This window comes from Muntiacus reevesi, chromosome 8 (genome assembly GCF_963930625.1).
Source record: "Muntiacus reevesi chromosome 8, mMunRee1.1, whole genome shotgun sequence".
Classification (NCBI taxonomy): domain Eukaryota; kingdom Metazoa; phylum Chordata; class Mammalia; order Artiodactyla; family Cervidae; genus Muntiacus; species Muntiacus reevesi.
Window position 1 is genome coordinate 91,040,311 of NC_089256.1, and position 27,882 is coordinate 91,068,192.

Here is a 27,882-nt window from a genome sequence, read left to right on the forward strand (position 1 = left end):
ATGCCTAAAGTCTTACCCCACCTTTGTTTTCCCTTCAGGTTAGAGTTTTGAACTCTAATCAATTGACTATCTCTTTTTGAGAGGTAATGTCGCCCACAAATTGGTACAAAGTTGCTTAAAAGAGAACCAGAACAAGATGCTGGGAGTGATCCCATGAGGCAGAGTTGCTGTTCAAAATCTTATGTATTGATTGGCTTTGGGGTTGCCAGTTTGTTAAACCAGCATGGATGAACATTGGAAGTAGGTTTACCTAGGACAGAGGAAACAAAATAGAGTTGGACCACACCAGAAGAAGATAATGACATGAAATAGGTAGACCGCAGCTGCCTTAAATGATATAGAGAGCACAGTATTTAAGGACAAGACTTTGGAAATTACACATGCTGGGTTCAAATCCTTCATCCATCAACCATTCATTGAGACAAAATACATAACTATGCTATGATACAGACTCCTTAGCTATATCTGCCAGGATTGTGGATAAGATTAGAGAAGATAAGCATCATGAACATAGTATAGGACTTAGCTCTACAAACAGAAAATAACTGGTTTTTTGTAGCTAATATTAATTCTATTATTATCATCATCACCTCCATTGCATGGCCAGAGTACAGGTTCTAGAGCCAGACAGTTAGGTTCAAACCCTTTCATCATCATTTACTGACTCAGTAACTCTTGGTAGAATATGTATCCTTCATGTACCTTGATGTCTTAAGTTGTAAAAAGAAGATAATAATATCTATCTTGTGAATTTGTTAGGAGGATTCAGTGATTTAATACATGTGGACTATTAGAATCACTAGATCCTATAAATAGTAAGCACTCTGTTAGTTGATATTCCATCTATATAATTTTAAATGGTATAGAGAAACTCTGAGAGATCAGTGACAACTTGAACATAAGAGAAGGTGCTTTTTAGCATGAGGAAAATGATTTTTTTCTTTTTTGTGTGACTCTCCAAACTAAGTCCAGGTGCCTGAAGGTCAGGATTAATTTTTTTTCTAGGCCTCTGCTATGCTAAGAGGAGCACCTTTGATCATCAAATCTCCAAATAGGAGGAAACCTAGTGGTTATCCTAGCCCATCTAAGACATGCACACTCTTTACAATATTAGTACTTTCAACAACACACGGCATAGCCAATGAAGGTGAACACATTACTTTTCAAGGCAACCAGTTTTCAATCATAGGAAAGAAAGTTTGCTCTTCTCTGGAACTGAATCTCAATTCCCTTCTAACCACCAGACAAGTCCAGCCCTAGAAATCATCACAGACTAAATATAGTTTCTCTTCCTTATGACAATTATTCAAATACTTGTAAATAGAATCCATATCAACTCCTCTCTCCCTCACATTAGGCTGTTACCCTTTTCTTGAAGAAAGTACCTTCCACTGTTCCTTGTATAAAAGCAGCATGGAACCCTTTGGAATCAGACTGAGCACAAATTTCCATGTGCTTAACTTGGGTGGTTTAGTAGATCATTCTTGAATGCTCCATAGAAATGTAATACATAGAAAGGTAATACATAACATTAAAAATTGCATTAAGAATTAAATGTATGAATATGTGCATAACACTAGACACAACATTAGTGTTCAAGAATAACAACACCTGTGTTGATAATTATTGGTGTAAACAGAATATTTCTCCTGCTATTCTTGGCCTTCTTTGAGGACAGTGTTCAATGTGTCGACATGTGGAAGAGAGAAAAACAATTACTTTCCTGTTTTGTACTGTTCCTAAATTTGGTTTAATCTTAATTTTTGAGCTTAAAATGTCACAGAGACATTTGAAATCACTCCTAAGAAATGCATGTGGTGAAAGTTGCAGAGTGCTTATTTTGTATCATTCACTGTATTAAGTGCATTAGGTGCATCAAGCACTGTCTCCCATACAATAAATCTATGTGACAAAAGGTCACTACTATCCTCATTTTATATCAATAGAAAAGCAAACAGAGATTTGGTGTTATGATTGGGATTGACTGGGCTTCCCTGATATCTCAGTTGGTAAAGAATCCACCTACAATGCAGGAGATCCTAGTTTGATTCCTGGGTCGGGAAGATCTGCTGGAGAAGGGATAGGCTACCCACTCCAGGATGCTTGGGCTTCCATTGTGGCTCAGCTGGTAAAGAATCTGCCTGCAATGCAGGAGACCTGAGTTCAATCCCTGGGTTGGGAACATCCCCTGAAGAAGGGAAAGGTTACCCACTCCAGTATTCTGGTCTGGAGAATTCCACAGACTGTATAGTCCATGGGGTCCCAAAGAGTTGGACACGACTGAGTGACTTTCACTTTTGCTTTGGGATTGACTATATATATGAATATGTATAAAGTATATAACTAATGAGAATCTCATGTATAGCCCAGGGAACTCTACTTGGTGCTTGTGGAGACCCAGATGGGAAGGAAACCCCCCAAAAGAGGGGATGTGTGTATATGTATGGCTGATTCACTTTGCTCTAGAAATTGACTCAGCAGTGTAAAGAAGCTATGTGCATGTGCACTCAGCTGTGTCTGACTCTTTGCAACTCCATAGACTGTAGTCTGCCAGGCTCCACTGCCCATGCAATTTTCCAGGCAAGAATACGGGAGTGGGTTGATACTTCCTTCTACAGAGGATCTTCCCAAACCAACGATCCAACTCACATCTCCTGCATTGGCAGGTGGGTTCTTTACCGCTGCACCACCTGGGAGGCCCAGAAAGCAACTCTGTGTGTGTTTTCAGTCACTAACTAATGTCCCACTCTGTGCAACCCCAGGAACTGCAGCGGGCCATGCTTCCCTGTCCTTCACTATCTCCCGGAGTTTGCTCAAATCCATGTCCATTGAGTCAGTGATGCTATCTAACTGTCTCATCCTCTGCCACCCACTTTTCCTTCTGTCTTCAATCTTTCCCAGCATCAGGATCTTTTTCAATGAGTCAGCTCTTTGTATCAGCTGGCCGAAGTATCGGAGCTTCAACTTCAGCATCAGTCCTTCCAATGAATATTCAGGGTTTCTTCCCCTTAGGAAAAGTTGATCTCCTTGCAACTATAATCCAATTTAAAAAATGAGGTTGTGCAAATTCACATACCTGGTAAGTAGCAAAGCAGATTAGTACCCAAGTCTCTCTGTTATAGCATATTGCACAAGGGGTCCACAGTCAGATGTGGGTTTGCTGGAACAATTCATGGTCTTATGAATTTTTTTGAAATCAATCAACTGAAGCCGTCTTCTAGGATAAAGTCCTACCCTGATGGGGAACTTAGAATTCAAAATGAGAAAGACAGTGTCAATGGGAATAGAGGAAAGAGAAGATTCCCAATAAGAGGAAGGGGTGGGGGGGGGGGCAAAACCAGGAGATCTCAGGAAGTATGTAACAAATTTTAAATTTAGAAAGAACAGAGAAGAACGGGCTCCAGACTTGGAGTGCTGGAAGACCTGGAGGGTCCAAAATGGCTTCATTCACGTGGTTTGTTGCCATTTGCAGGAGCCTTAACTGAGACTTTCATCAGAGATCTCAATCTTCTCCAGATGGGTTTATTGACAATGCTTCTTGGACTCTCTCAAATCTCATGGCTGAGTTCCAAGGAGAAAGTGGAAAGCAGAAGCTTACAGTTCTCTTAAATCCGGGGCACAGAAATTCCAGGAAATCACTGTCACGGGTCAAAGCAGCCACAACATCAACCAGATGCAAAGTGTGGGGAAGTAATCCAGCTGTCAATGGGAGGGTACCACATTCATTACGTGAGAAGAGAACTGATGGAAGCCATCACTGGAATCTATTTACCATACATGCTTATATTAAAAATGCAAAGAATGAAGCTAAAAGTGTATCTACTTGTTGATATAACTATGCTGAGAGCAGGCTTCCCAGGTGGCTCAGTGGGTAAAGAATCCACCTGCAATGCAGAAGATGTAGGCTCTCCTGTCCATGGTGGGTTGCTATGCCCTCCTCCAGGGGATCTTCCTGACCCAGGGACTGAACCTGTGTCTCCTATGTCTCCTGCATTGGTAGATAGGTTCTTATCCATTAGTGCCACTTTGGAACCCCATATACATTATACGATTATTATATATATACACACATAGTTATTGTATGTATAGATATATATGTATATATGCCTTATATACTTTATGGTATATATCACATTTTTGGCAGAATTGAAAATTTTAAAACTGGATATTTGGTATTCAGTTATACTAATTAAACAGTTAAACAATAATTGCATCTAAATCTCAAATCTCAACACATATTTCTTTCTTTTTCCCCCAAATTAATGTATTGTCTGGGCAGTTCTGCCTCAGGCTGTGACTTGTATTTAAATGTGGTCCATGAATTCCTCGGTCTCCATAGATTGCATATTTTTTTAATGACAGATAACAGGAGCACAGAGGTCAGACTTAATCTCTATATAGTCTTTGCTGGTGTTATGAGCACTAATATTTCAAGCTATTTTCATGGTCAAGTTCATTTCTCTACAAGTGAGGACAGAAACTCTGTCCACAGGGATGAAACTGTAAAGTCACATGGTGAAGGTCATAAATGGGTAAGTCTATAATAAAGTAAAAGTGAAGATATGGGCACAGTAATCCATTCTACCATATACTTATAACTATTTTAAAGACACATTTTTATCTCTTAGAGATAAATATTAGCATTTATGGAGTAAATGGTATGTTATGATATCTGGCATTAATTTCAATATGATAAAGGTGATAAAGAGGAGAGCCCTTATGAAACAAAGTCTTCCATAAATTGATGACCATTGTAGTTATGTGATGGGAACACTGGGAGTTCATTTTACTATTGTTTTTGCCAAAATATAAAGCCAAAAATTTCAGAGTAATTGAAAAGCAAATACTCAATGCCTTTCATCATTATTATTTGTAGATCATAGAATCATGAATAAATATTTGCTAAACATCCTTAGAAATACAAATAGATAGATACCATCTTAGGGAAGGAGGATTTCTTAAAAAAGAAGTAATTTTGAATTGTGAAAGCCCAGATGACAAACTAAGTATGTTTGTTCTTTCTGAAAAACTTTTGAGTAATATATACTTAGAACATAAATGACTAATGCAGCTCATTAAGTCATTTCAATTCTATAAATAGATGTAGCTACAACCATCTCTTTAGTCATTATTCAGTGATTCAATAAAGAATGATCATTTGTCTTCTCAACATATGACCATTACTGGATGCAATAAAAAATAAAGTTCTAATCCCCTTTTCCATACTTCATGCTATAGAAGCTATTTAGCTCATTTTATTTATTTAAATTTCAAAATATGTTATTTATAACTTATAAGGTACTTTAAGCTTATAAAAGCCCATTAGGTAGCACTTTCTGAGATTCATCTTCATTACTCTACAAAAGCCCACTAAACCTTCCAACATGTGTAAAAACAGAGATGAACAAAAAATTTTAGTTTTATAAACAGTGCTTTTCCTAATTACTAGGCAAGCATTTAGAACTGATATTTCTTCCCAACTCATTAAGTCGGGATCATAGTTTCTTCAGTTTAGTTCAGCTCAGCACCTCCCTCGTGTCCAACTCTTTGTAACCCCATGGACTGCAGCTCACCAGGTCTCCCTGTCCAACACCAAATCCCGGAGTTTATTCAAACTCATGTCCATTGAGTCAGTAATGCATCCAACCATCTCATCCTCTGTCGTCCCCTTCTCCTCCTGCCCCCAATCCCTCCCAGCATCAGGGTCTTTTCCAGTGAGTCAGCTCTTCACATCAGGTGGCCAAAGTATTGGAGTTTCAGCTTCAGCATCAGTCCTTCCAGTGAACACCCAGGACTGATCTCCTTTAGGATGGACTGGTTGGATCTCCTTGCAGTCCAAGGGACTCTCGAGAGTCTTCTCCAACACCACAGTTCAAAAGCATCAATTTTTAGGCACTCAGCTTTCTTCATAGTCCAGCTCTCACATCCATACATGAATACTGGAAAAACCATAGCCTTGACTAGATGGATGTTTGTTGGCAAAGTAATGTCTCTGCTTTTTAATATGCTGTCTAGGTTGGTCATAACTTTCCTCCCAAGGAGTAAGTGTCTTTTAAATTCATGGCTGCAGTCACCATCTGCAGTGATTTTGAAGCCCCCCAAATAAAGTCTACCACTGTTTCCACTGTTTCCCCATCTATTTGCCATGAAGTGATAGAACTGGATACTATGGTCTTAGTTTACTGAATGTTGAGCTTTAAATCAACATTTTCACTCTCCTCTTTCACTTTCATCAAGAGGCTCTTTAGTTCTTCTTCACTTTCTACCATAAAGGTGGTGTCATATGTATATCTGAGGTTATTGATATTTCTCCAAACAATCTTGATTCCAGCTTGTGCTTCATCCAGCCCAGCATTTCTCATGATGTACTGCATATAAATTAAATAAGCAGGGTGACAATAAACGGCCTTGATGTACTCCTTTTCCTATTTGAAACCAATCTGTTGTTCCATGTCCAAATCTCAATGCTGTTTCCTTAACTGCATATTAGTTTCTCATGAGGCAGGTCAGGTGATCTGATAATCCCATCTCTTTCAGAATTTTCCACAGTTTATTGTGATCCACACAGTCAAAGGCTTTGGCATAGTCAATAAAGCAGAAGTAAATGTTTTTCTGGAACTCTCTTGCTTTTTCATCAATCCAATGGATGTTGGCAATTTGATCTCTGGTTCTTTTGCCTTTTCTAAATCCAGCTTGAACATTTGGAAGTTCTCTGTTTATGTACTGTTGAAGCCTGGCTTGGAGAATTTTGACCATTACTTGACTAGCGTGTGAGATGAGTGCAATTGTGCAATAGTTTGAGCATTCTTGATGCTCAACCTGGTTTTAGAAAAGGCAGAGGAACCAGAGATCAAATTGCCAATATCCGCTGGATCATTGAAAAAGCAAGAGAGTTCCAGAAAAACATCTCCTTCTGCTTTATTGACTATGCCAAAGCCTTCAACTATGTGGATCACAATAAACTGTGGAAGATTCTGAAAGAGATGGGAATACCAGGCCACCTGACCTCCCTCTTGAGAAACCTGTATGCAGGTCAGGAAGCAACAGTTAGAACTGGACATGGAACAAGAGACTCATCCAAATAGGAAAAGGAATACGGTCAAGGCTGTATATTGTCACCCTGCTTATTTAATTTATATGCAGAGTATATCATGAGAAACGGCTGGGCTGGATGAAGCACAAGCTGGAATCAAGATGGCCGGGAGAAATATCAATAACCTCAGATATGCAGATGACACCACCCTTATGGCAGAAAGTGAAGAGGAACTAAAAAGCCTCCTGATGAAAGTGAAAGAGGAGAGTGAAAAAGTTGGCTTAAAGCTCAACATTCAGAAAACTAAGATCATGGCATCTGGTCCCATAACTTCATGGCAGATAGATGGGGAGACAGTGAAAACAGTGTCAGACTTAATTTTCGGGGGCTCCAAAATCACTCCAAATGGTGACTGCAGTCATGAAATTAAAAGGCACTTACTCCTTGGAAGGAAAGTTATGACCAACCTAGATAGCATATTAAAAAGTAGAGACATTTCTTTGCCAACAAAGGTCCATCTGGTTAAGGCTATAGATTTTCCAGTGGTCATGTGTGGATGTGGTTGTGAAGAAAACTGAGCCCAAAAAATTGATGCTTTTGAACTGTGGTGTTGGAGAAGACTCTTGAGAGTCCCTTGGACTGCAAGGAGATCCAACCAGTCCATCCTAAAAGAAATCAGTCCTGGATGTTCATTGAAAGGACTGATGCTGAAGCTGAAACACCAATATTTTGGCCACCTGATGGGAAGAGTAGACTCATTGGAAAAGACCCTGATGCTGGGAGGGATTGGGGGCAGGAGGAGAAGGGGACGACAGAAGATGAGATGGCTGGATGGCGTCACCGACTCAATGGGTATGAGTTTGAGTAAACTCCGGGAGTTTGTAATGGACAGGGAGGCCTGGCGTGCTGCGATTCATGGGGTCGCAAAGAGTCGGACATGACTGAGCGACTGAACTGAACTGAAATGAACTAGCATTGCCTTTCTTAAGGATTGGAATGAAAACTGACCTTTTCCAGTCCTTTGGCCACTGCTGAATTTTCCAAATTTGCTGGCATACTGAGTGCAACACTTTCACAACATCATCTTTTAGGATTTGAAATAGCTCAACTGGAATTCCATCACCTCCACTAGCTTTGTTCATAGTGATGAAGAAAAGCCCACTTTACTTCACATTCCAGGATGTCTGGCTCTAGGTGAGTGATCACACCATCGTGATAATCTGGGTCGTGGAGATCTTTTCTGTATGATTCTTCTGTGTATTCTTGCCACCTCTTCTTAATATCTTCTGCTTCTGTTAGGTTCGTACTATTTCTGTCCTTTATTGAGCCCATCTTTGCATGAAATGTTCCTTTGGTATATCTAATTTTCTTGAAGAGATCTATAGTCTTTCGCATTATATTTTTTTTCCTCTATTTCTTTGCACTGATCAATGAGGAGGGTTTTCTTATGTCTCCTTGCTATTCTTTGGAACTCTACATTCAAATGGGTATATCTTTCCTTTTCCCCTTTGCTTTTTGCACCTCTTCTTTTCATAACTATTTGTAAGGCCTCCTCAGACAGCCATTTTGTTTTTTAATTCATTAAATGGCAATAAAAGCAACCATACAACAGGGCAATATTCTAATAAATTAAAGTATTTCATCAGAAGTATTTTGTGCAATAGAAATTTATTATATAATGCTGATTTGAAAATAGGTTAGATTTTTGACTCTTATTTGAGTCAATGTGTGATTTGAGTATGAAAAATTTATAAAAGTGATAATATAGGTTTGGTGATATTTACAAACTATAGCTCACTAAACACGAGTACTGGAACTGAATTTGAAAAATTCAGTCAGGATACTCCACTAATCCTTTTCAAATCATCTGTTAAGGATTGGGAAGAAAAGATTTCAAACAGCTGCCTGGATTCATTCTCTCCTGTTCTGCTAAGCAGAAAAACTTATAGGAGAAAAACAAAAAAGGCTAGTGATGACTTAGTCTAATTTTATAAACATGATGATTGACCCTCCTGGAAAACAGATTAGTGCTACTCATTAGAGTGCTTTTCTATGGAATATTTTTTTAGCAGAATTCCCGTGGTTTAGGTCAGACATTGAAGGCTTTGTGAAACAAAGCTTCCTGTGAAGAGTGACACAAGCTCTAAGTATCCAGGACACAGACGTCAGTCTGTGACAATGTAAATGCCAAGCACATGGTGAAGTCTCTTAGACGCCTCATCTATTACTTTGGGTCCTCAGGGCTTTTCCTTCAGGAGGAGAAAGGACCTGGGGAGGTGCTCTCAATGCTCCAGAGCATTCTCCGCTTTGCTTATGCCCTATCTTCCCTGGTGCCTCAGATGGTAAAGCCCCTTCCTGCAACGCAGGAGACCCGGGTTCAATCCCTGGGTTATGTGAGCCCCTGGAGAAGGGAATGGCAACCCACTCCAGTATTCTTGCCTGAGAAATCCATGGACAGAGGAGACTGGTGGGCTATATAGCCTGTGGGGTCGCAATGAGTCAGACACAACTGAGTGACTAATACTTGACTGCCCACAACCTTGAAAATATGAGCAAACCTTGGTACTCTGTACGGCCTTTTATTTATTTATTTTTTAATTTACTTGATGTATTTGAGTAAGATTGATTTAACACTACTTTAAAACATTTAAACACTTTTCTAAATTAAATCATGGGGTTTCCCAATAACTGATTTGAATTATGTGGTTCAGAAACAGAGTAATGGATGTTAATGCTTGACAAGTTGGTTAAAACAACAAAACAAAACTGTTCCTCTCCATAAGCAATTAGAAGCAATAATTAGTAAGAAGATCAGAATCTACTTCTAAGAAATATGTATTTTACTGATAATTGATCGTAGGCTGATGAATCAAAAAATTGTGTGGGTTGCATACTGAATATTTTATCTGTGATCTCTACAAAGGAAACCATAGTTACAAAATGAGGTTGCTTGCTATAATTGATAGCAGGGTAGATGTTTCTATATTTTTGCATTAACATTTGGAGGCTGTAAACTGGTGGTCTTTTTCATTCAAAGTGATTCCATCACCTCAGAAAGGCAATAACATTTTTCACAAATTTGAAAATAATATTTTGAGACTTGCAGATAAAGTTGATCCCAAGCCTCTTTTTATGTATCTTAAGAAGCATTGCTATAAATAGTGATGCTCTATCTCTTTGATTATTTGATGTCATAAATAATATGATACCAATATTTCTAAAATATATCTCTTCCAGTTCAGTCACTCAGTCATATCCGACTCTTGTGACCCCATAAACTGCCGCACACCAGGCCTTCTTGTCCAGCACCAACTCCTGGAGTTTACCCAGACCCATGTCTTTTGAGTTGGTGATGCCATCCAACCATCTCACCCTCTGCCGTCCCCTTCTCCTCTTGCCTTCAATCTTTCCCAACACCAGGGTCTTTTCAAATGAGTCAGCTCTTCACATTAGGTGACTAAAGTATCGGAGTTTCAGCTTCAACATCAGTCCTTTCAATGAACATCCAGGACTGATTTCTTTTAGGATGGACTGGTTGGATCTTCTTGCTGTCCAAGGGACTCTCAAGAGTCTTCTCCAACGTCACAGTTCAAAAGCATCAATTCTTCTGGGCTCATCTTTCTTCATAGTCCAACTCTCACATCCATACATGAATACTGGAAAAACCATAGCCTTGACTAGATGGATCTTTGCAGACAAAGTAATGTCTCTGCTTTTTAATATGCTATCTAGGTTGGTCATAACTTTCCTTCCAAGAAGTAAACAGCTTTTAAATTCATGACTGCAATCACCATCTGCAGTGATTTTGGAACCCCCCAAAATAAAGTCAGCCACTGTTTCCACTGCCTCCCCATCTATTTGCCATGTAGTGATGGGACCAGATGCCATGAAGTTAGTTTTCTGAATGTTGAGCTTTAAGCCAACTTTTTCACTCTCCTCTTTCACTTTCATCAAGAGGCTCTTTAGGTTCTTCATCACTTTCTGCCATAAGGGTGGTGTCATCTGCATATCTGAGGTTACTGATATTTCTCCCGGCAATCTTGATTCCAGCTTGTGCTTCATCCAGCCCAGCATTTCTCATGATGTACTCTGCATATAAGTTAAATAAGCAGGGTGACAATATACAGCCTTGACCGTATTCCTTTTCCTATTTGGACCAGTCTCTTGTTCCATGTCCAGTTCTAACTGTTGTTTACTGACTTGCATACAGGTTTCTTAAAAGGTAGGTCAGGTGGTCTGGTATTCCCATCTCTTTCAGAATTTTCCACAGTTTATTGTGATCCACACAGTCAAAGGCTTTGGCATAGTCAATAAGGCAGAAATAGATGTTTTTCTGGAACTCTCTTGCTTTTTCGTCAATCCAGTGGATGTTGGCAATTTGATCTCTGGTTCCTCTGCCTTTTCTAAAGCCAGCTTGAACATCTGGCAGTTCTTGGTTGACGTATTGCTGAAGCCTGGCTTGGAGAATTTTGAGCATTACTTTACTAGCATGTGAGATGATTGCATTTGTGCGGTAGTTTGAGCATTCTTTGGCATTGAAATGAAAACTGACCTTTTGCAGTCCTGTGGCCACTACTGAGTTTTCCAAATTTGCTGACATATTGAGTACAGCACTTTCAAAGCATCATCTTTATTGACATTTAAAATATTGAAATAAGATTTAAAGATAAAATCTTGTTTCCCTGTAGGAGTGGTGTTGGCGTCAATTTAAGCTCACAGATAAGACAGAAACCAATGAAATTTTCTGGGGGGAAGAAGAGAAAGCTGAAAAGACCAATATTTAAGAAAGAAGAGGCTGGGATAAGATTGACAGAGATGGCAGAGCAATGAAACAAAGAAAGCAAGACAGAGTATGTAAAATTAATGATCTAACTGTTCATTAAATTTTATTTTGTCTAAGTCTCCATAAAATAACCCTGTTGGAGAAAGTTCTAGTTGGACAACTCTTCGATGGTACTGTATATACTGAACTGCAAGCTGAACAGCTTTGCATACGTGTATGGTTTCTCCTGGGGCTTCACTGATGGCTTAGTGGCAAAGAATCTGTCTGCAAAGCAGGAGAAGAGGGTTCAGTCCCTGGGTCAGGAAGATTCCCTAAAGAAGAAAATGGCTATCCTATCAGTGTTCTTCCCTGGGAAATCCCATGGGTAGAGGAGCCTGGTGAGCTACAGTCCATGGGGTCACAAAGAGTCAGTCATGACTGACTGACTGAAGAACAAATGGTTTCTCTACACCCAGAAAGACACTACTGACCATCTCATCTCAAAATACACATTTAGACGGAAATGGATCCACATGGGGTATGCCTGCAGTTGTCTCCCTTCCAGGGCTTCCCAGCTGGCACTAGTCATAAGGAATCTACCTGCCAACGCAGAAGACATAAAAGATGTGGGTTCAGTCCCTGGGAATACCATGGATGGAGGAGCCTGGCAGGCTGCAGTTCGTAGGGTCACGCAGAGTCAGACACAACAGAAGTGACTTAGCACACGCGTCTACCTTCCAGGCATATGCCTTTATGCTTCAGCTCCCCCTCCTGTTGCCCGTCTCCCTGCATGGCAGCCCGCAGCAGGATTAGCATCTCCTCCAAATCAGACCCAACCTACTATGACAGAATCAATGCCTGTACTTTTAGCAATTTAGGCACATCTGGTTTTGTCCTGAACTTATGCCTGTCTGTTTATATGTCTACTTTCCCTAGAAGACCATCAGCTAATTGAAGGCAAGAAATATTTGCTGTTCATAGTTTATCCAATGGCAAAATTTCTGGCAAACACTGGAAATATTTGTTGAATAAGTATATTTTTTTATGCAAGTGGAAAACTGCCACATACTTCTGCCTGCATAGATAATACATAATATGATTTTTATTTTAAATGTATTCAAGGCACATCTCAGTTTAAGTCTTAGCAGTCTCCTGGCTTAGACAAAGCTTGATGAGAAAACATCACATAGAAACTGAGTGTTTGCATGACTGATGTCATGAGCTTTACTTTCCTGTTAATGTGAATTAAATATGTGTGTATTTATCTCTCTATATAGCAAATTTATACATGGATGCCAAGACTTTCTCCAGGTTCACCAATTTGGGAGCACAAATAATAATGCTTTTACTTGGCTGTGCTTCCTCTACTCATCATGTGTAAAATCCTGTCCAGGTATATATTATTGTAAAACCATTGGAATGTGTCTCATTCAGGCTCATAAATACGCTCATGTTTCCTTCTCTTCTGATGCAGATTCTTTTTCACGGCATCCTGCTTGGATTGCTGAAGACCAGAGATCTGACTGTCTACTTTGCTCTTGATACTTCCACTTGGTACTTGATACTTTTACTTAGACCTGGCATCTAAGAACCACCTATCACCAATAAATATTATATCACTTAAGTTTCAAAACAGCATGATATTCCTAGGTGAAGTGTGTGAAGATCTTTCCTTTTAAAGAGCTTATAGTCTGGATGCTAGTCCTTGTCAGGCGATGCTGGTTTGCTGAAATCCAGAAAGAAACCTGTTTGTCTATTTGGCATGAGAAAGAAAAGACAAGTTCAGGATGAACTCAGCAGCTGGAAAGTAAATGGGTGAAGATCCTACAGAAGAGAGAGCTTACATATGTTGTACATAAACTCTGTTCAAATCTCTAGCCAACCTCTGAATTTTGGGTGTGCTGGGTAGATTCTAAGCTACTGAGTTTCTAAACTGACTAAAATAAATGAACTGAGACTTCAGAGATTTGAATTTGAATTTCAGCCATGAAATAAAATACCAGTATTTTTTAGGAACATAACAGAATCCAGAGTCTCCATAACATATTCATAATGCTGAGATAGCAGTCTAAATTTATTAGATAGGAATAAATAGGAAAATTGTCACCCATGCTTAAAGAACTTAAAGAGAAAAAACTATTGGTGGTGACCAACTTAAAAATAACCCAGATTTGGAACTAACAGGCACAAATATTAAGCACCCATTAAAACAATATGAAAAAGTATAGAGGAAAATATAAGGGTCAAGGCAATGGCAGCTGGCAAATGTATTTGTGTATAAACACTCTTTCCTTCCTATAAAGTAATGTTCATTATAAAAGCCGTGAGGACAGAAAATAGCTTGACACACACACTCAAAAGGAGCATTGAATTCAAATTTATCCTATAAGACATTCATTCATAATGAAGAATCATTTAAAATGTACCTTGTTTGGTGCTGTGAAGACAATAAAAGATTTAAAAAATTAGATACAGTTTTTCCATTAATAGACCTAAGAATTGACTTTAATCTGAACAACTATAAGGCCAAAAATAAAGCATTTTATGAAAACAATAGTCAAAAGTAGTCTGAAGCCCCAGAGGTAGGCAGATTTATTTTCAGATTTGGGGAGAAGTCCTAATAGTAAGGCTTTAAGATGGAGAGACAGATGATATAGACCTTAAAAGAGGCTTAGATTTTTTTTAATATGTGGGCTTGATAAAACAAGGGTGAGCATCCAGGTGTCCGCAGCAGAGAAAGTTCTAAATATAATGAAATGAAGTAGCTATCTTGGCTGAAAGGTATAATTCGTGACAACAGAGGTGAGAGAGAATGTACAGGGAATAGGTGGGTCCAGACTGCAAAATGCTGAACCAAACACTTTAGTCATGGTTCGGGAAGATAACCAGACAGCCAATAAAAGACAAGTTATAAAAGCCCAACATTTTGTTCCTTGCAAAACACAAATGCAGAAATGATATCCATTATTATTGATTGAGATTCCATTTATTACTTGTTGTTTGCGATTCCATTCATTACTTATTGCTTGCGATTGTAATCACCTGGTACAAAAGACAAATGGAATAGTTCTTGTAACTTCCATGCAGATCACTTTAATCAGTTAAGGATTAAGTTATCAGATGACAAATTTGAACAAAAAATAAGAAATATGTTATAAAATTAACATTTTTGCTTATAAAACATGTGTAAGAGTTCATAGTTTCACAAAGCATTTCACTATACTATTAGAAAAGCTTACCCCTGCCACTTCTTGGGATAGGTGTGGCATAAATTTAATTTCATGTTTACAAATGAAAATCAATGCATCAAATGCAAATTACAGTTAAATTATATGTTTGCAGATAAGCAAATATTTCTTTCCTAAGACCCTTTCTTGTGGCTTTTTCTAATGAAAAAAAAATTCAGAAGATCAACTTTTATCAGGCCATTATAAAATGACATTGACACTTTAAAATTATTGACAAACATGAAAAAAAATTTAAAAGCCTAAGTTTAGGTAGGAAAATGAGTACTGTTTTTTTACAATATATCAATGGAAACATTTTGGGTTTTTGGAATGTCAGAATATAATGTTACCAGGGAACCTTAAAACAGGAAAATCATGGAATTTTATGTCTTTGCTTCTATAATGCTTATTTTTATCCTCATTACAGCTAATGACCTTAAGGAAAAGAGCATAGGCATGTGGCCATGCACACATTTTACAGCATGTAATATGTAAATTATTATATGATACTTTTTAACTTTAAATAGCTAATGCAGCCTCCATTGCCCTCTTCAACTTTGATTTGTGCCCTAGGATAGTGTTTACATAACCCTCCTGGAATAATCTATATTGATAGGTAGATAAATGTTCTGCACATTTTGCAAATTCATATAGTGAGTTTTGTTTAAAACATTTCCTCCAATGGTCTTAGGTAATAATCTACGAAAATAAGTCTCATTGCAGATATGAGTCACTCTCTCAAGATAGAATTGTCTTTGTAAATTATCCCATTGCTTAAAAAAAAAAATAAGTGTGTATTTGGGGCAAGGTGGCGGGGGGGTGGCGGAGGGGGGGGAGAAAAACTGATTTTTCCCTCCAAAAAAGGAAAATAATTAACTCAATAAGTTTTGACATTACCATTTCACTTCCTCTTATATGCTGGTTTTATGATACTAATATATTTCAAAGTTTACTATTTAATCAAGAGCAGGAAGGCTAATGAACTTAATATACTTCCATGCACTGAGAATCACATTGTGATCATAAAATACCAGATGGTACACTGATTATAAAAACTGACTTTGTTTTGTTTTGTCTTCCTTTGAGTTTCCGGGTAGGTGCTTTGTGTTCTATGACTTTGGAATTTTTACAGTTACCCTTGGAGTCTGACTCTATTATTTTTATAAAGCCACTTACACCTAAGTCCCCTGAGAGCTGAGCTCAAACATGTCTCTCTTTATGAAATCATCTCTTTAGGTTCTATTTAATATGATTTTTTTGCACTAAAAGGCATATAACAACAAAAAAGGACTTATAATTACAACTGGACTCCATTTCTTAATCAATATAAAGAAATACAGGCATATTTGAACCAGATATATTTTCTCTGCTCTTTGTTGCTGCTATTATCTCTAAATTTGCTCAAGAGCACAACTTCTAGCAACAATACTTAACAACACCTGACTAATCTTCTCTTATTTGGTCCTCACAAAAAATTATAGGATTGTATGAGTAACCTTCTATGGGCTTCCCCGGTAGCTCAGTAGTAAAGAATCTGCCGACAATGTGGGAGACCTGGGTTCGATCCCTGGGTTGGGAAGACCCCCTGGAGAAGGGAATGGCAAGCCACTCCAGCATGCTTGGCTGGAGAAGTCAATGGACAGAGAAGCCTGGCAGGCTCTAGTCCACGGGGTCACAAAGAGTTGGACACGGCTGAGCAACTAACACACACACACATGAATAACATACAGAATATTGTCAACACAATGTTTTTTTTTTTACAATCTAACTAGTGATTAAACACAAACACCTTGCGACTTTATCTTCTGTTCCTTTTACACTGGTTGAGAGGGTCTTATATCACCTAGAATTTTGGACTTCTGTGCTCAAACATTAGACAGTGCTAGTCCAACTCCTTTCAATGCTTAGGTCAAGAAACCAATAAGTGCCTTCCACCATCTTATTTTCACACACCCTGGGTCCAGCATGCCTTTAAACCAGGGTCGAGTCTGTGGGCCTCTCTGATTTATGTCCGAGTTAAACCCTACCCGGCCTAGAGCTGCTTCTGTGAAACAGTGTTACACGGGCACCTCGCTATTCCCGAGTGGAAAGGCCCGTCCACGAGCTCATCTCCTGAAGGACGTAAGGGCCTTGAAGTGGTGCCAGAGTTTATTCACCAACATCTCCCTGAAGTGATCCCCCAGAAGGAAGTAGAAGACGGGGTTGATGACACTGTTCAGAAAGGCCAATGGCCTTGTCAGGATGTACAAGGAGTTGATGATGGCTTCAGTGCATGGGGACTTCTTCCAGGTCTCCAGGCGTGAGGCAATCCGGACGTTTCGCATGACGTGGTAGGGAGTAAAGAGCACAGAGAAGATCACAACGGCCATGATGACCAAGTGCAGAGGCTTCTCAAGGGGCAAAGCTGCACTGAGCTGCCTGTTCCGCTGCTTTAGAAAGAGCGCAATCTTGAAGTAAAAGAAGCACATCACAAAAAGGGGGATGAGAAAGCCCAGAACGGTTAAGCACAGGCTATAAATGAGGCTGTGATTGGGGTCCCCAGAACTTGCATAATCGGTACAGTTGGTGCCATTGTCATTAGAATGTATAAAAAGAAGTATAGGCAGGAGCTCCAAGGTTACTAAGCCCCAAATGGCCAAAGATATTAAAATAGCAAATGCTTTCTTTTGCAGGAGGTGTTCCCGGAAAGGATAGTTCATGAGCAGATACCGATCGATGCTGATAAAAGTGAGGAAAAGAATGCTGGTGTAGAGGTTGGCATGAAGTATGTACCGGTTGCTTATACACAGCACGTACCCATAGGGCCATTGTCTCTGGGCATACCTTCTCATCAGCATGGGGAGGGTGCACAAAAACGCCAAGTCGCAGATAGAGAGGTTGAAGAGGTAGATGTTGCTGCTGTTCCAGTTCTTCAGGCAGAAGAGGTAGCCAAACACAACAGCAGTATTCCCAAGGATTCCCACGATGAACTCGATGCCATACAAAACGGGAAGGTAGCCGCTTTCCAGGGCAGTCTGCACGGCCTCCCAGTGCTCACAAGTTGCATTCCATTCCTAAAGAAAGGAGAGAAAGCATAAGCATGAATCACAAAGTAAGACTGAAGGCAAAACTGTACGAAATATCATTGCCTTCATTGTTAGCATCATGATCAACATCACCATCATCATCAGATAACATTTAAAATTTGAGCTGCAGAGTTGGTTACATTAGTAAGAAGTGCATATGTATAATACATAACTATATGCCTACATATAATTAATATATTATTTTTACCTATACTTACTGAGATCCTTTGAACTCTATGCTAGACACGGATGACAGTTGTGACTAAAATAACATTCCCCATCTCAAATAACTTTTCCTCTTTTGGGAAAAATCAAGAAAGAAGTAAGTGCATGTCAAGTCATGATAAAGATTGTCAGACATAAGGAAAAGCACATGCACAAGTGGAAACATGCGTAGAGGACTTGACAAACAGCAAAGAGACCAAGAGAAACTGCAGTGAAATAAGTGAGAAGTCAAATTAATTATGTCTTCAGGATTGACTGTGGTCCATAGCAAATCGCAGTAGTTCAACAAATTCTCTGAGCTACGTTTAACTGAACCATAGACTAGAAGAGGAAAAGGATTCTTTCAACTTCAGTCTTGCAATATTAGTGGCTTTGATTTTGTTTCCATATTGACAAAGGATTATGTTTATTGTATTATGTTTATAAAATACAACTCCACTCTTTTAATTTTTGCAACAAGAGAACATATTTATTAACATATAACATCCCAAATATTATCTCTCATTTTCAGAAAAATCCATTTAACTCAATTCCACTTCCATCCCACTAGACATGAGAAAAACTTGGGTTGAAGAATTAAATTACTAATCACAGGTCACCAAATGTCAGGGCCAGAATTTGCCCACGGCAGCCCATAGCACCGCACACAGTGGATCCTTCACTGTAAAATTGAGCAGGCTAATTTGAAGAAGCAAGCAGATTGGTTTCACTCTGTATTTGAAGTTATGTGAGTTTACTGTTCTCTCACATTACCAGCAATTTACTACATTTCTCGTTGTCACACCTTTCCAATTTTTTCAAACCTCTGTCCTACTCATCATTAGCAGATGGTTTTGCCTGTGAATCCCTGAGAAGAACCTGGTCATTGGGCATCCACTCTCTGGTTCCTGCCTCTCTTACTATCCTCTCCTCCTTCCTTCCTGTAACAATAGAAAATATCTATTTCTCTTGGCTTACTTCAGATTGAACTCATCCCTGAGTTCTTAAGATTCCTACATGTTGCTCATCATCTTTTCAGCCTCTCCATCTCACCTGCATCCTTTCCAATGGCTCTTATGTACTCATCCTGTCTTAAAGACAAGGCATATATAAGATGTAAACAACTCTCCCTGGTTTCACATGTTTCTCTCCTTGTCATACATGGATCAACATTGGAGCTGTCTTCACTAATTATTTTGACAGCCTGACACTCTATTCCTTTTTCAGCCTACTTTAGTCTGACTTCTGATCCATCACTCCACTAAAGTGGCCTCCACATTAATCCATCTAACACTCATTTTTCAGTCATCTTATTTGACATCTCTTCATACAGCTATGTTTTTTCATTTTTCATAGAAGAAATCCCTTCCTTTGCCTTCTGTGACATGAAAATCTCCCAATTTTCCTTTTTTTCCCTCCCTGGTTGTGTTTTGAAGACTCTCTTGTGGTCTAAGCCTTCAAGGTCTAAGCATTAAATGTTGACTTCCTCAAGGATCAGTACTGAATCCCTTCTTTATCTAAACTCCTTTCTTTATCATATCCCTTCTTTTCATGTCCATGGTGTTGATGGTATTGTCAATACCATAGACATGAGTTTGAGCAAACTCTGGGAGATAGTGAAGACACAAAAGCCTGGTGTGCTGGACACAAAAGTCCATGCGGCCACAAAGAGTTGTTTGCATCTGAACAACCACAATCTAGATGCCTGGATGATCCAATCCACTTTCTATCTTTAATGACCATCCATATATCCACCTCTCAGTGTGCATCCCAGCCCAGCCCTGTCTTATAAGCGCTAGTGGTTTATAGTTATTACCATAGACTGATCTCTCAGAGGTGCCTGTCTCTAAAAATCCTGTATAAGTTCTCCAACTTCCTTCTCAATCCTGCTGTACCTCCACCTAACTCAGTAAATGGCCACACCATTTACTGAAATGTTCACTTTAGACATCTGAGCAATGTCCTTGAAGTCATCTGTAGCTCACTTCCAATAATGAATAAACAACCATGTGTTGTTGACTTCAATGTCTGATGTCTGGATATTTCTCTAATTCATCACTATGGCTTCATCTCTTTCATCACTGTTCTAATTCAGGCCACCAGCATCTTGGACTATATGATATTCTCCTATTGTCTTCTCACATCTTCCCTGGCCCCCTTTTAGTCTACTTTCAACATGATAGCTAAACAATATTTAAAACCTGCAATCAAAATTCTGATCATATTTCTCTCTGCAACCAAAAGGCTTGAATGATTTTCACAGTCTAAGGAATAAGTCCATAATTTTTAGTGAAACTTCAATGCCTGCATGGTCTAGCTCCTGGACTCCATTTCAACCTCATCTAGTATTATTCTCCTCCTTTCTCATCTTTCTTCCTGTTGTTTGCACGCACAGAGAATTTTCCTAATGTTCAGTTTGCTGAATTTTTCAATGACCTTGTATATGATCTTTACTCCATCACATCCTCTGTCTTATATCTCTGCTTCTTTCAGACTTCAGTTTAAGTGCAGTTCTCCAGGATAGGTTCTGACTCCCCAGTCTCATTAGCTCCCTGCCCACTGTATACTTAGCTTTTTCTTAGCATTTCTCACAATTTTATCTTTCATACAGTTTATCTTCTATACCTGTTACTGGTCTATAAATACTTGCTTAGTGGAAAGAGGAACATAAACACTTGACTTTTTACAAAGCATTTTTATAAATATTTCCTCTGAGGTCTAGTAAGTGGTAATTCCACCAAATTAAGCTCCTTGTTCTATTTCCCCATAAAAGCTGATGCTATATATAGTATGAAAGTGAAAACGTTAGTCACCAAGTCGTGTCTGACTCTTTTGCACCCCGTGGACTGTAGCCTTCCAGGCTCGTCTGTCCATGGGATTCTCCAGGCAAGAATACTGGAGTGGGTTGCCATGCCCTCCTCCAGGGGATCTTCCTGACCAGGGACCAAACCCAGGTTTCCCACATTGCAGGCACAGTCTTCCCCATCTGAACCACCAGGGAAGCCCCATATATACCCCATATATAGTATGCTATATACCCCATATATAGTATGACTAATACTCAAAATTGGCAATTGTAGTAGTGATATCTATGATTTAGACATATAGTTGTAGAAGGTAAAATTTAATCTCAGAAAGTTCAGGACAGATACTAAAATATTCCTACTGATGAGATTCCAGATAATTTTTATTCTGTCCTTTCTGCTTTTGGTTTATTTGGACTGTCTATGTTTACCTCCAAATCAGCATGTGTGATATTAAAAATATCTAGAAATACAGTAGAAGTTCAATGGTATTTACAAAATACAGGCTTTATTTTTCAACTCACTGGTAATTTTTCAACATTACTTTTTACTCTATTCTCAGTGACTTCCCATTCCATGATTATGGAAGTTCTCTCTTCCTTGCCTTCTGTGACATGGCGATCTCCTTGTCTTTTTTCTTCTCTTTGTAGACCCTTTTACAGTCTAATCTTTCTTTGCCCATGTTGTAAATATTAAGAGTTTTTCAAGGTTCATTTCTAAGCAACTTTGTAATTTGGGGAATACTCAAAATGCAGGTGCATGCACCCAAATGAATATTAAACCAATAGGAAGTTTCATTACGATAAGAAGCTTACTTGTTTCATTTTTGAATTTCCTCTTTTTCTAATTATAATTCTTTCTGCCTAGTCAGTGCTTAAATATACTGGCTTATGTCAGCAGCTTATGTGTAGCATAAAGGTTTGGCTGCCATGGAAGTAAGGGTAAGGTTGTCTAACATTCTCAGACCCCTGGAACCTCACCTGGACCCACTATTTCTAGATTTCAATTTGGATGAGTGTGTCTTTACTGTGGTCATCACAGTTCTACAAATTGAAGTAACCTCGTCCTTTAAGCAAAATTCTTGTTGAAGATGAACTTCCCTCATGAAAAATTAATATTCTCTTTGCCTTTTAGTGGTTAAATTCTTAAATTTTGGAAATAGAAATCGTGATAAATATGTTATAGCTGATTTGGATGAAATACTTTTAACAGGTTTTTTTTTACTTAGATGTTGGCAATTAAAGTTAAACCTTTAATTATATTTATAAAAATATATCTAGACTTGTTAGAGGTATTAAACTATAAACAACATTCAATTTACATAAATAGACCACTAGTTCTCATTTTTAATTTGGGAACAAAATATTACTTTAATTGTATTCAGCTTTTTAAAAATGTACATTTTTGACACAAATTTAAAACTGTTTGATAGTCTATTAGCTTTTAAAGTGTTTTTCTTATAATCATCACAGTAAGATAAAGAACATTTATGAAATTTTAATTCTTAACTACTTCAAGACTATATAGCAATATAAGTATTCATAAACAAGTTGCTTTTTCACTGATAATTTGAATGAAAATATTTACACTGCAAAGATATAATCATTCAATAAGAATGATTATATCTTTTATATATTTTTGAGTATTCCAGAAATATACCAGAAATCAAAGGATTAAAGGCTGATAGAGTGGTTTCAAATTGTGTGTTTATGAAGCTCTTTAAAAATACGTCAGCAAATATTGAAAGTTCTGGAAGTTATAATAGCAACAGTTTCTGCAATTTTCTCCTTTTCCTTGGTGAACTATAAATAGCCTTAAAGAATATAATTTTTACAAACAAATGCTAAATCTCATTTTTAGAATGCCTTAAAATTTCTTCTAACACATTATTTTCTGAGCATGCAATTATTATACATTATAGATTGTTTCATCTGATTTAGAGACTTTAGTTATTTTCTGTAAGTGTGTATATTTATCTAAATAAGTCCAATTATTCTTTTTGTTGAAATATGTTACCAAGAATTAGCAACTTTTAATAAATTAGATTTGCATTTGGCAATTAAAACAAGACATATAATTTGGCAATGTGTGTAGAGAAAACAGCTATGACTTTCTTTTGGCTTCTTTTGCTGTTCTTCATGCACTTACAAATGACAATTCAGACAGCTCATTTAAACATTGCTTACAATCTTAATTGCTCACAGACCACTTTTAAAAGAAACCCCTAACTAATAGGAGGTCTAGAGTTACTTTATATACATGGACAACACGAATTGCATTAGAGCTTACCATTTTGCCAGAAGGCCTGATCCCTTGGCAGAAATTTTTTGCCGGCAACCTGATGCAGCTTCTGATCCAGTGCTGTGCTGATGACCAGAGTTAGTGCAGCCTCATTTGTATATCACGTGGCCAAGATTAATAATTCAAAAGTTCAGGAAAAATGTATTCCGTCAAACCTCCAAGTCAGCAGTTCATGTAAGGAACTTCCTGAGAAGTTGAGACATAAACTAATCATTCATTTCATGGAAAACACATTTCACAAATAGATTTTTTAAAGGTTACTGTTGAAATTATTGCTTTTGCTAGCAACACAACAGAGAGGCACTCACTATTTCCATGTTTATTTGCTTATTTAAATAGTAAGAAAATGTAAGCACTGTATGTTCGGTTTACAACTGCTTCTGCTTTTTCTCCAGTATTCAAATTCACAAGTTTGGTGAATTCTGTATCGGGCATATAGTAACTAAACAGCTGTTATCAACAAGTTTGAGGGAAATATAAAACTGAAATTTGAAGGCAAATCTGGATATTGCTGTCAGAGTGCTATCAAAAGGGATACTAGAGTTTTAGGCATTTTCATTTTATTTTCAGTGGTTAAAAACAAGAGACACTTAAAAAAGAATGCATCAGGTGGCCAGGGATTAGGGAGAAAGGCAGCAGCTAAGTAAGATAGCCTCAATAGAAGGCAATTAACACATCCCAAGCAATGCTCTGCATAGCACCTGGAAACAAACACCCACCATTTCAAACAGGAAACACACCTGGCTTTCTCTGAGGATTATGTTAGACTCATACTCAAACACTCTACTCTGCTTTATTTGAAGCCTAGTGATGATGCTGGAAAGATCCTAAATTGTGCAGGCTGTAGTCATTTAATTTGAATGCCTCAAAAGTTTAATGTTGAATTGGCAGTGACAGGCAAAGCCCCCAAAGAAACTGCTGCACCCAGCCCTCCTATCCAAGCATTTCACCTTTTCTGATATATAAGAGTCCCAGACTCAGAAACCTAAAAATTAAAATTTATAAATAAATACATACACATAAGTATGGCTTCCCTGGTGGCTTGGACGGTAAAGAATCTGCCTGCAATGCAGGAGACCCAAATTTGATCCTTGGGTCAGGAAGATCTCCTGAAGAAGGGAATGGCTATCCACTCCAGTATTCTTGCCTGGAGAATCCCATGGATATAGGAGGAGCCTGGTGGACTACAGTCCATGGGGTTGCAAAGAGCTGAGCACAACTGAGTGTCTAACACAAACACACGTTATATATTTAACAGTATATGCATACATCGAAATGCAAATGTACTCATATATGAAATGTATGTATGTTTATATGAAATCCTGTCTCAATAATTTGTTGAATTCTTGTGATGTGCCAGGCATTTCACTGAGCACCTTTTTGTATTGAATACTTATGAGGTTTTTTACAATTTCTAAAATATTTTCACTCTACAGATTAAAAAAACCACTGAGGCTTAAAGAGGTTAGTTAACTTTTTCAAGGTCACAGAATCAGTAAGGAGTGGGATCTGAGTTTAAACATATATATTTTAATTCTAAACACACCTACTCTGATTCTTAATTGCCTCCAAGAGGGAATGATGATACTTTTGATGGACACCACAGATTGAATCAAAGATCGAAAATTAATGCAACTATTTTTCAGAAATTTCAACTCTTTTTTACTTTTAGAAGAAAGACTAAAAACATCATTTTATGTCTACAATTTTAAAGGGGCAAAAAGCAAAGCATTTGAACGACCCATACCAGGCCTACTAATTTTAAACAAATTAGCATGGACCCCCTCTACGGTACATGGACACATGTCACAGGTTTCTGCCATCATTCTGAGGGGATGCAGGGCAATTCCTTCTTTGTGGGGTGGTGGGAGTTCCCCAGAGCTTCCTCTTTCTTCTCCCCACATCCTGACCATCGTCGCACTCTGGACTGTTAAGATGAAAAGTGGTCGTCACTTCTCCTTTCTCATAGCACCAGTAATCATTACTGGTAGCCTTGCTTCCCTCCCAAGTTTTACTTCACCAAAGGTCGCATTGCCTCAGGATGTTCTCACTGGAGAAACCAGGGAGCTTCTGAGACAGACTCAATAACAGATCTCTACCACTTCCATTCTATTATGAAGCTTTATTGGAGGGCTTCCTGGGGGTCCTAGTGGTAAAGAACCCACCTGCCAATGCAGGAGATGCAGGAGACCCAGGTTGGATCCCTGGGTGGGGAAGATCCCTTGGAGAAGGGAATGGCTACTCTCTCCAGTATCCTTGCCTGGGAAATCCTGTGGACAGAGGAGCCTGGTGGGCTACAGTCCATGGCGTCACAAAAGCAACAGCAACATGGGGTAGATGTTAATAGCAAAATAAATGCTGGATATTATAGAAGTTTATAATAAATGAGAAGATTTCTTCAGAATAATCCTATCAATCTAATGCCATTAGTGTTAGAATATTTGCTGTCCAGGAATATCCATTTGAAAATGACCTTACAAAAGGCAGCTTGGTGAAAAAAGATTAGTGAATCCTCACAAGGCTTTGCCTTTTAGTTCCTGTATGCACCTTGAAAACATAATGAAATTTTGTTTCCTTGTTTGGAAAAGGGGGATAATCATTCCTATCCCCTAAATCTCAAAGTGTTCATAGTATCAAATGAGATAATATGTGAAAATTCAATGAATGCGGCAGCAGTTCATACATACCAGGGGCACCAATCAGGAAATTCAACAGGACAAAGAATAGAAAGTATTAATCAAATCCAGCGTGAATAATAACTTTAATATTTTTGAGCACTCAGTCTATAACAACGCGGTGTTTATTTTCTGTTTTCTTTGTGTATTTTCTTGGCCGCACCACACCACGTGCGGGGATCCCCGAGCAGAAACCAAGCCTGCTCCCCACCACAGCGGGAGGGTGGATCTTAACCACTGGCCCAGCAGGGGAGTCCCAACACCGTGTACATTAATTCCTTTAATATATAGAAGAACTGAATGCAGTGCATATTATTCCCGATCTTGGGTGGCCTTGGCCTGCAGTTACTTGAAGCAGGTTTTTGTTCCAGGCCAGAGACTGAAGTCAGGCTGCGGCAGAGAGAGCTCCGCAGAGGCAGAGGCCAGGGGCAAGGCCCCGGCCTGCCAGCTGTGTAGTGATGAAGTTCCTGGTAAAGATGGAAAGGAGTGAAACAGGCAAAGTACTTATTATCAGGAAGAAGGGCGCATGTGGGTAAATACACAGGCAGACTCAGAGAGTTGTGCCTTTGAGGTGGTTGGAATCGCTTTTATGGGGCATTTCTTCCTGTTTTCCTTTGGCCAATCATCCTGCTTGGCCTGGTTCCGATCCCGTATTTGGTTTACTTCAGGATCCTCCCATGCATGTCTTAGCCAGGATGGACTCTAGCGAAGAGGCCTAAGGGTAGACTGATATCACTCACTAGGGTGATTCTCCCTCACTGTTAACCTCCTTGGAGCCTTCCTGCGCAAGTGTCTCCTTGACTTCAAGACTGAGGAATGTGTGTCTTTCATCTTTTATCACCGACTCAATGGACATGAATAGGAACACACGCTGCAAGACGGTGGGGGAGAGAGGAGTCCGGCGTGCTGCAGTCCACGGGGCTGCAATGAGTCAGACACGACTTAGCAACTGATCAACAGCCTCTCTTACTTGGGCAGGCTCTGGCCCCCTCCCACACCTGCTAATTTGGAGGATCTGTCCATAGGGGATGAACTCCAGCTGCTCAGCCTTGGGTCTATTTATCTGTGGTCCCATTACTATGTTTGATTTTCAAATAAAGAAACCGAGGCCAAAAAAGATTAAATAACTTTCCACAATCACACAGCTAGTAAGTGACTGAGCTGTAATTTGAAGGTTTGTGTGTTTGACTCCCGAACCCAAGTCTTTATTAATTTGTTGCCCTCATGGTAAAGAGGAAAATATTAGGTCAAAATGTAAAATGACTGACACTGGACAATGTTTACTTTACATATGGCAGTTTACTGTGTTTTAACCTAATAAAAATAAGTTAAAACTAACATGCAGTTTAATTGCTAGTTATCAGTTTTATTGGTTATCAAATTTAAGTATTGAAGTCTGACGACTAAAGATAACAGAACAATTTAGATAAGAAACCAGACAATTAGACACATTTAAAATAAATATGTGTTTTTGGAAAGGTTCTACTAGCAACAGCCATAGGCATGTTTACCAGACACATTTTTTTTTTTTTCAGCAGCAGGAACAAGTCTGAGTGGAAAACAAGCTTGTCTAAGGGTCATACTGACCATCAAGGAATCACAAGCAGGGACAGAGGAGAATTGATTTAATCCAAAGAATTTCTCCTAAGCCCTTCTGGGTAGTAATAGTAACAGTATGACTCCAAACAAGTTGAAAGGAAACAAAAAGATTATTTTGGTGTTGCTGTGCTAGGAGGATTTACCCAAGGGAATTTAGGTATATCTCAAGTCAAAGAACGGATTTAGATAGGAAAAGAAAAATTAAGAGAACA

General features: G+C 38.7%; 1 protein-coding gene across 2 annotated transcripts; it reads right to left on the reverse strand.

Annotated features, from left to right (window-relative positions):
- Positions 1 to 15,860: 15,860 nt before the first annotated feature.
- SUCNR1 (succinate receptor 1) lies at positions 15,861 to 23,515 on the reverse strand. 2 transcript variants are annotated; one of them, XM_065942921.1, is made up of 2 exons: positions 23,385 to 23,515; positions 15,861 to 18,075 (listed from the first exon to the last, which is right to left on the reverse strand). In XM_065942921.1, the coding sequence occupies exons 1-2, from the start codon at positions 23,385 to 23,387 to the stop codon at positions 17,128 to 17,130; spliced, it is 951 nt and encodes a 316-aa protein (XP_065798993.1). In that variant the 5' UTR covers positions 23,388 to 23,515; the 3' UTR covers positions 15,861 to 17,127. The 2 variants fall into 2 exon arrangements, with proteins under 2 accessions (XP_065798993.1, XP_065798992.1); XM_065942920.1 differs by having other exon boundaries at positions 23,355 to 23,442.
- Positions 23,516 to 27,882: the final 4,367 nt, after the last annotated feature.

What these genes read in the sequence shown, in the direction of transcription:
- SUCNR1 (XM_065942920.1), bottom strand. Translation starts at nt 23,387, where the DNA reads ATGGTAAGCTCTAATGCAATTCGTGTTGTCCAT. An exon ending in ATGCAATTCGTGTTGTCCAT is followed by an intron (nt 18,076 to 23,354) that starts GTATATAAAGTA and finishes TCCTTTCTTTAG; the next exon opens with GAATGGAATGCAACTTGTGA.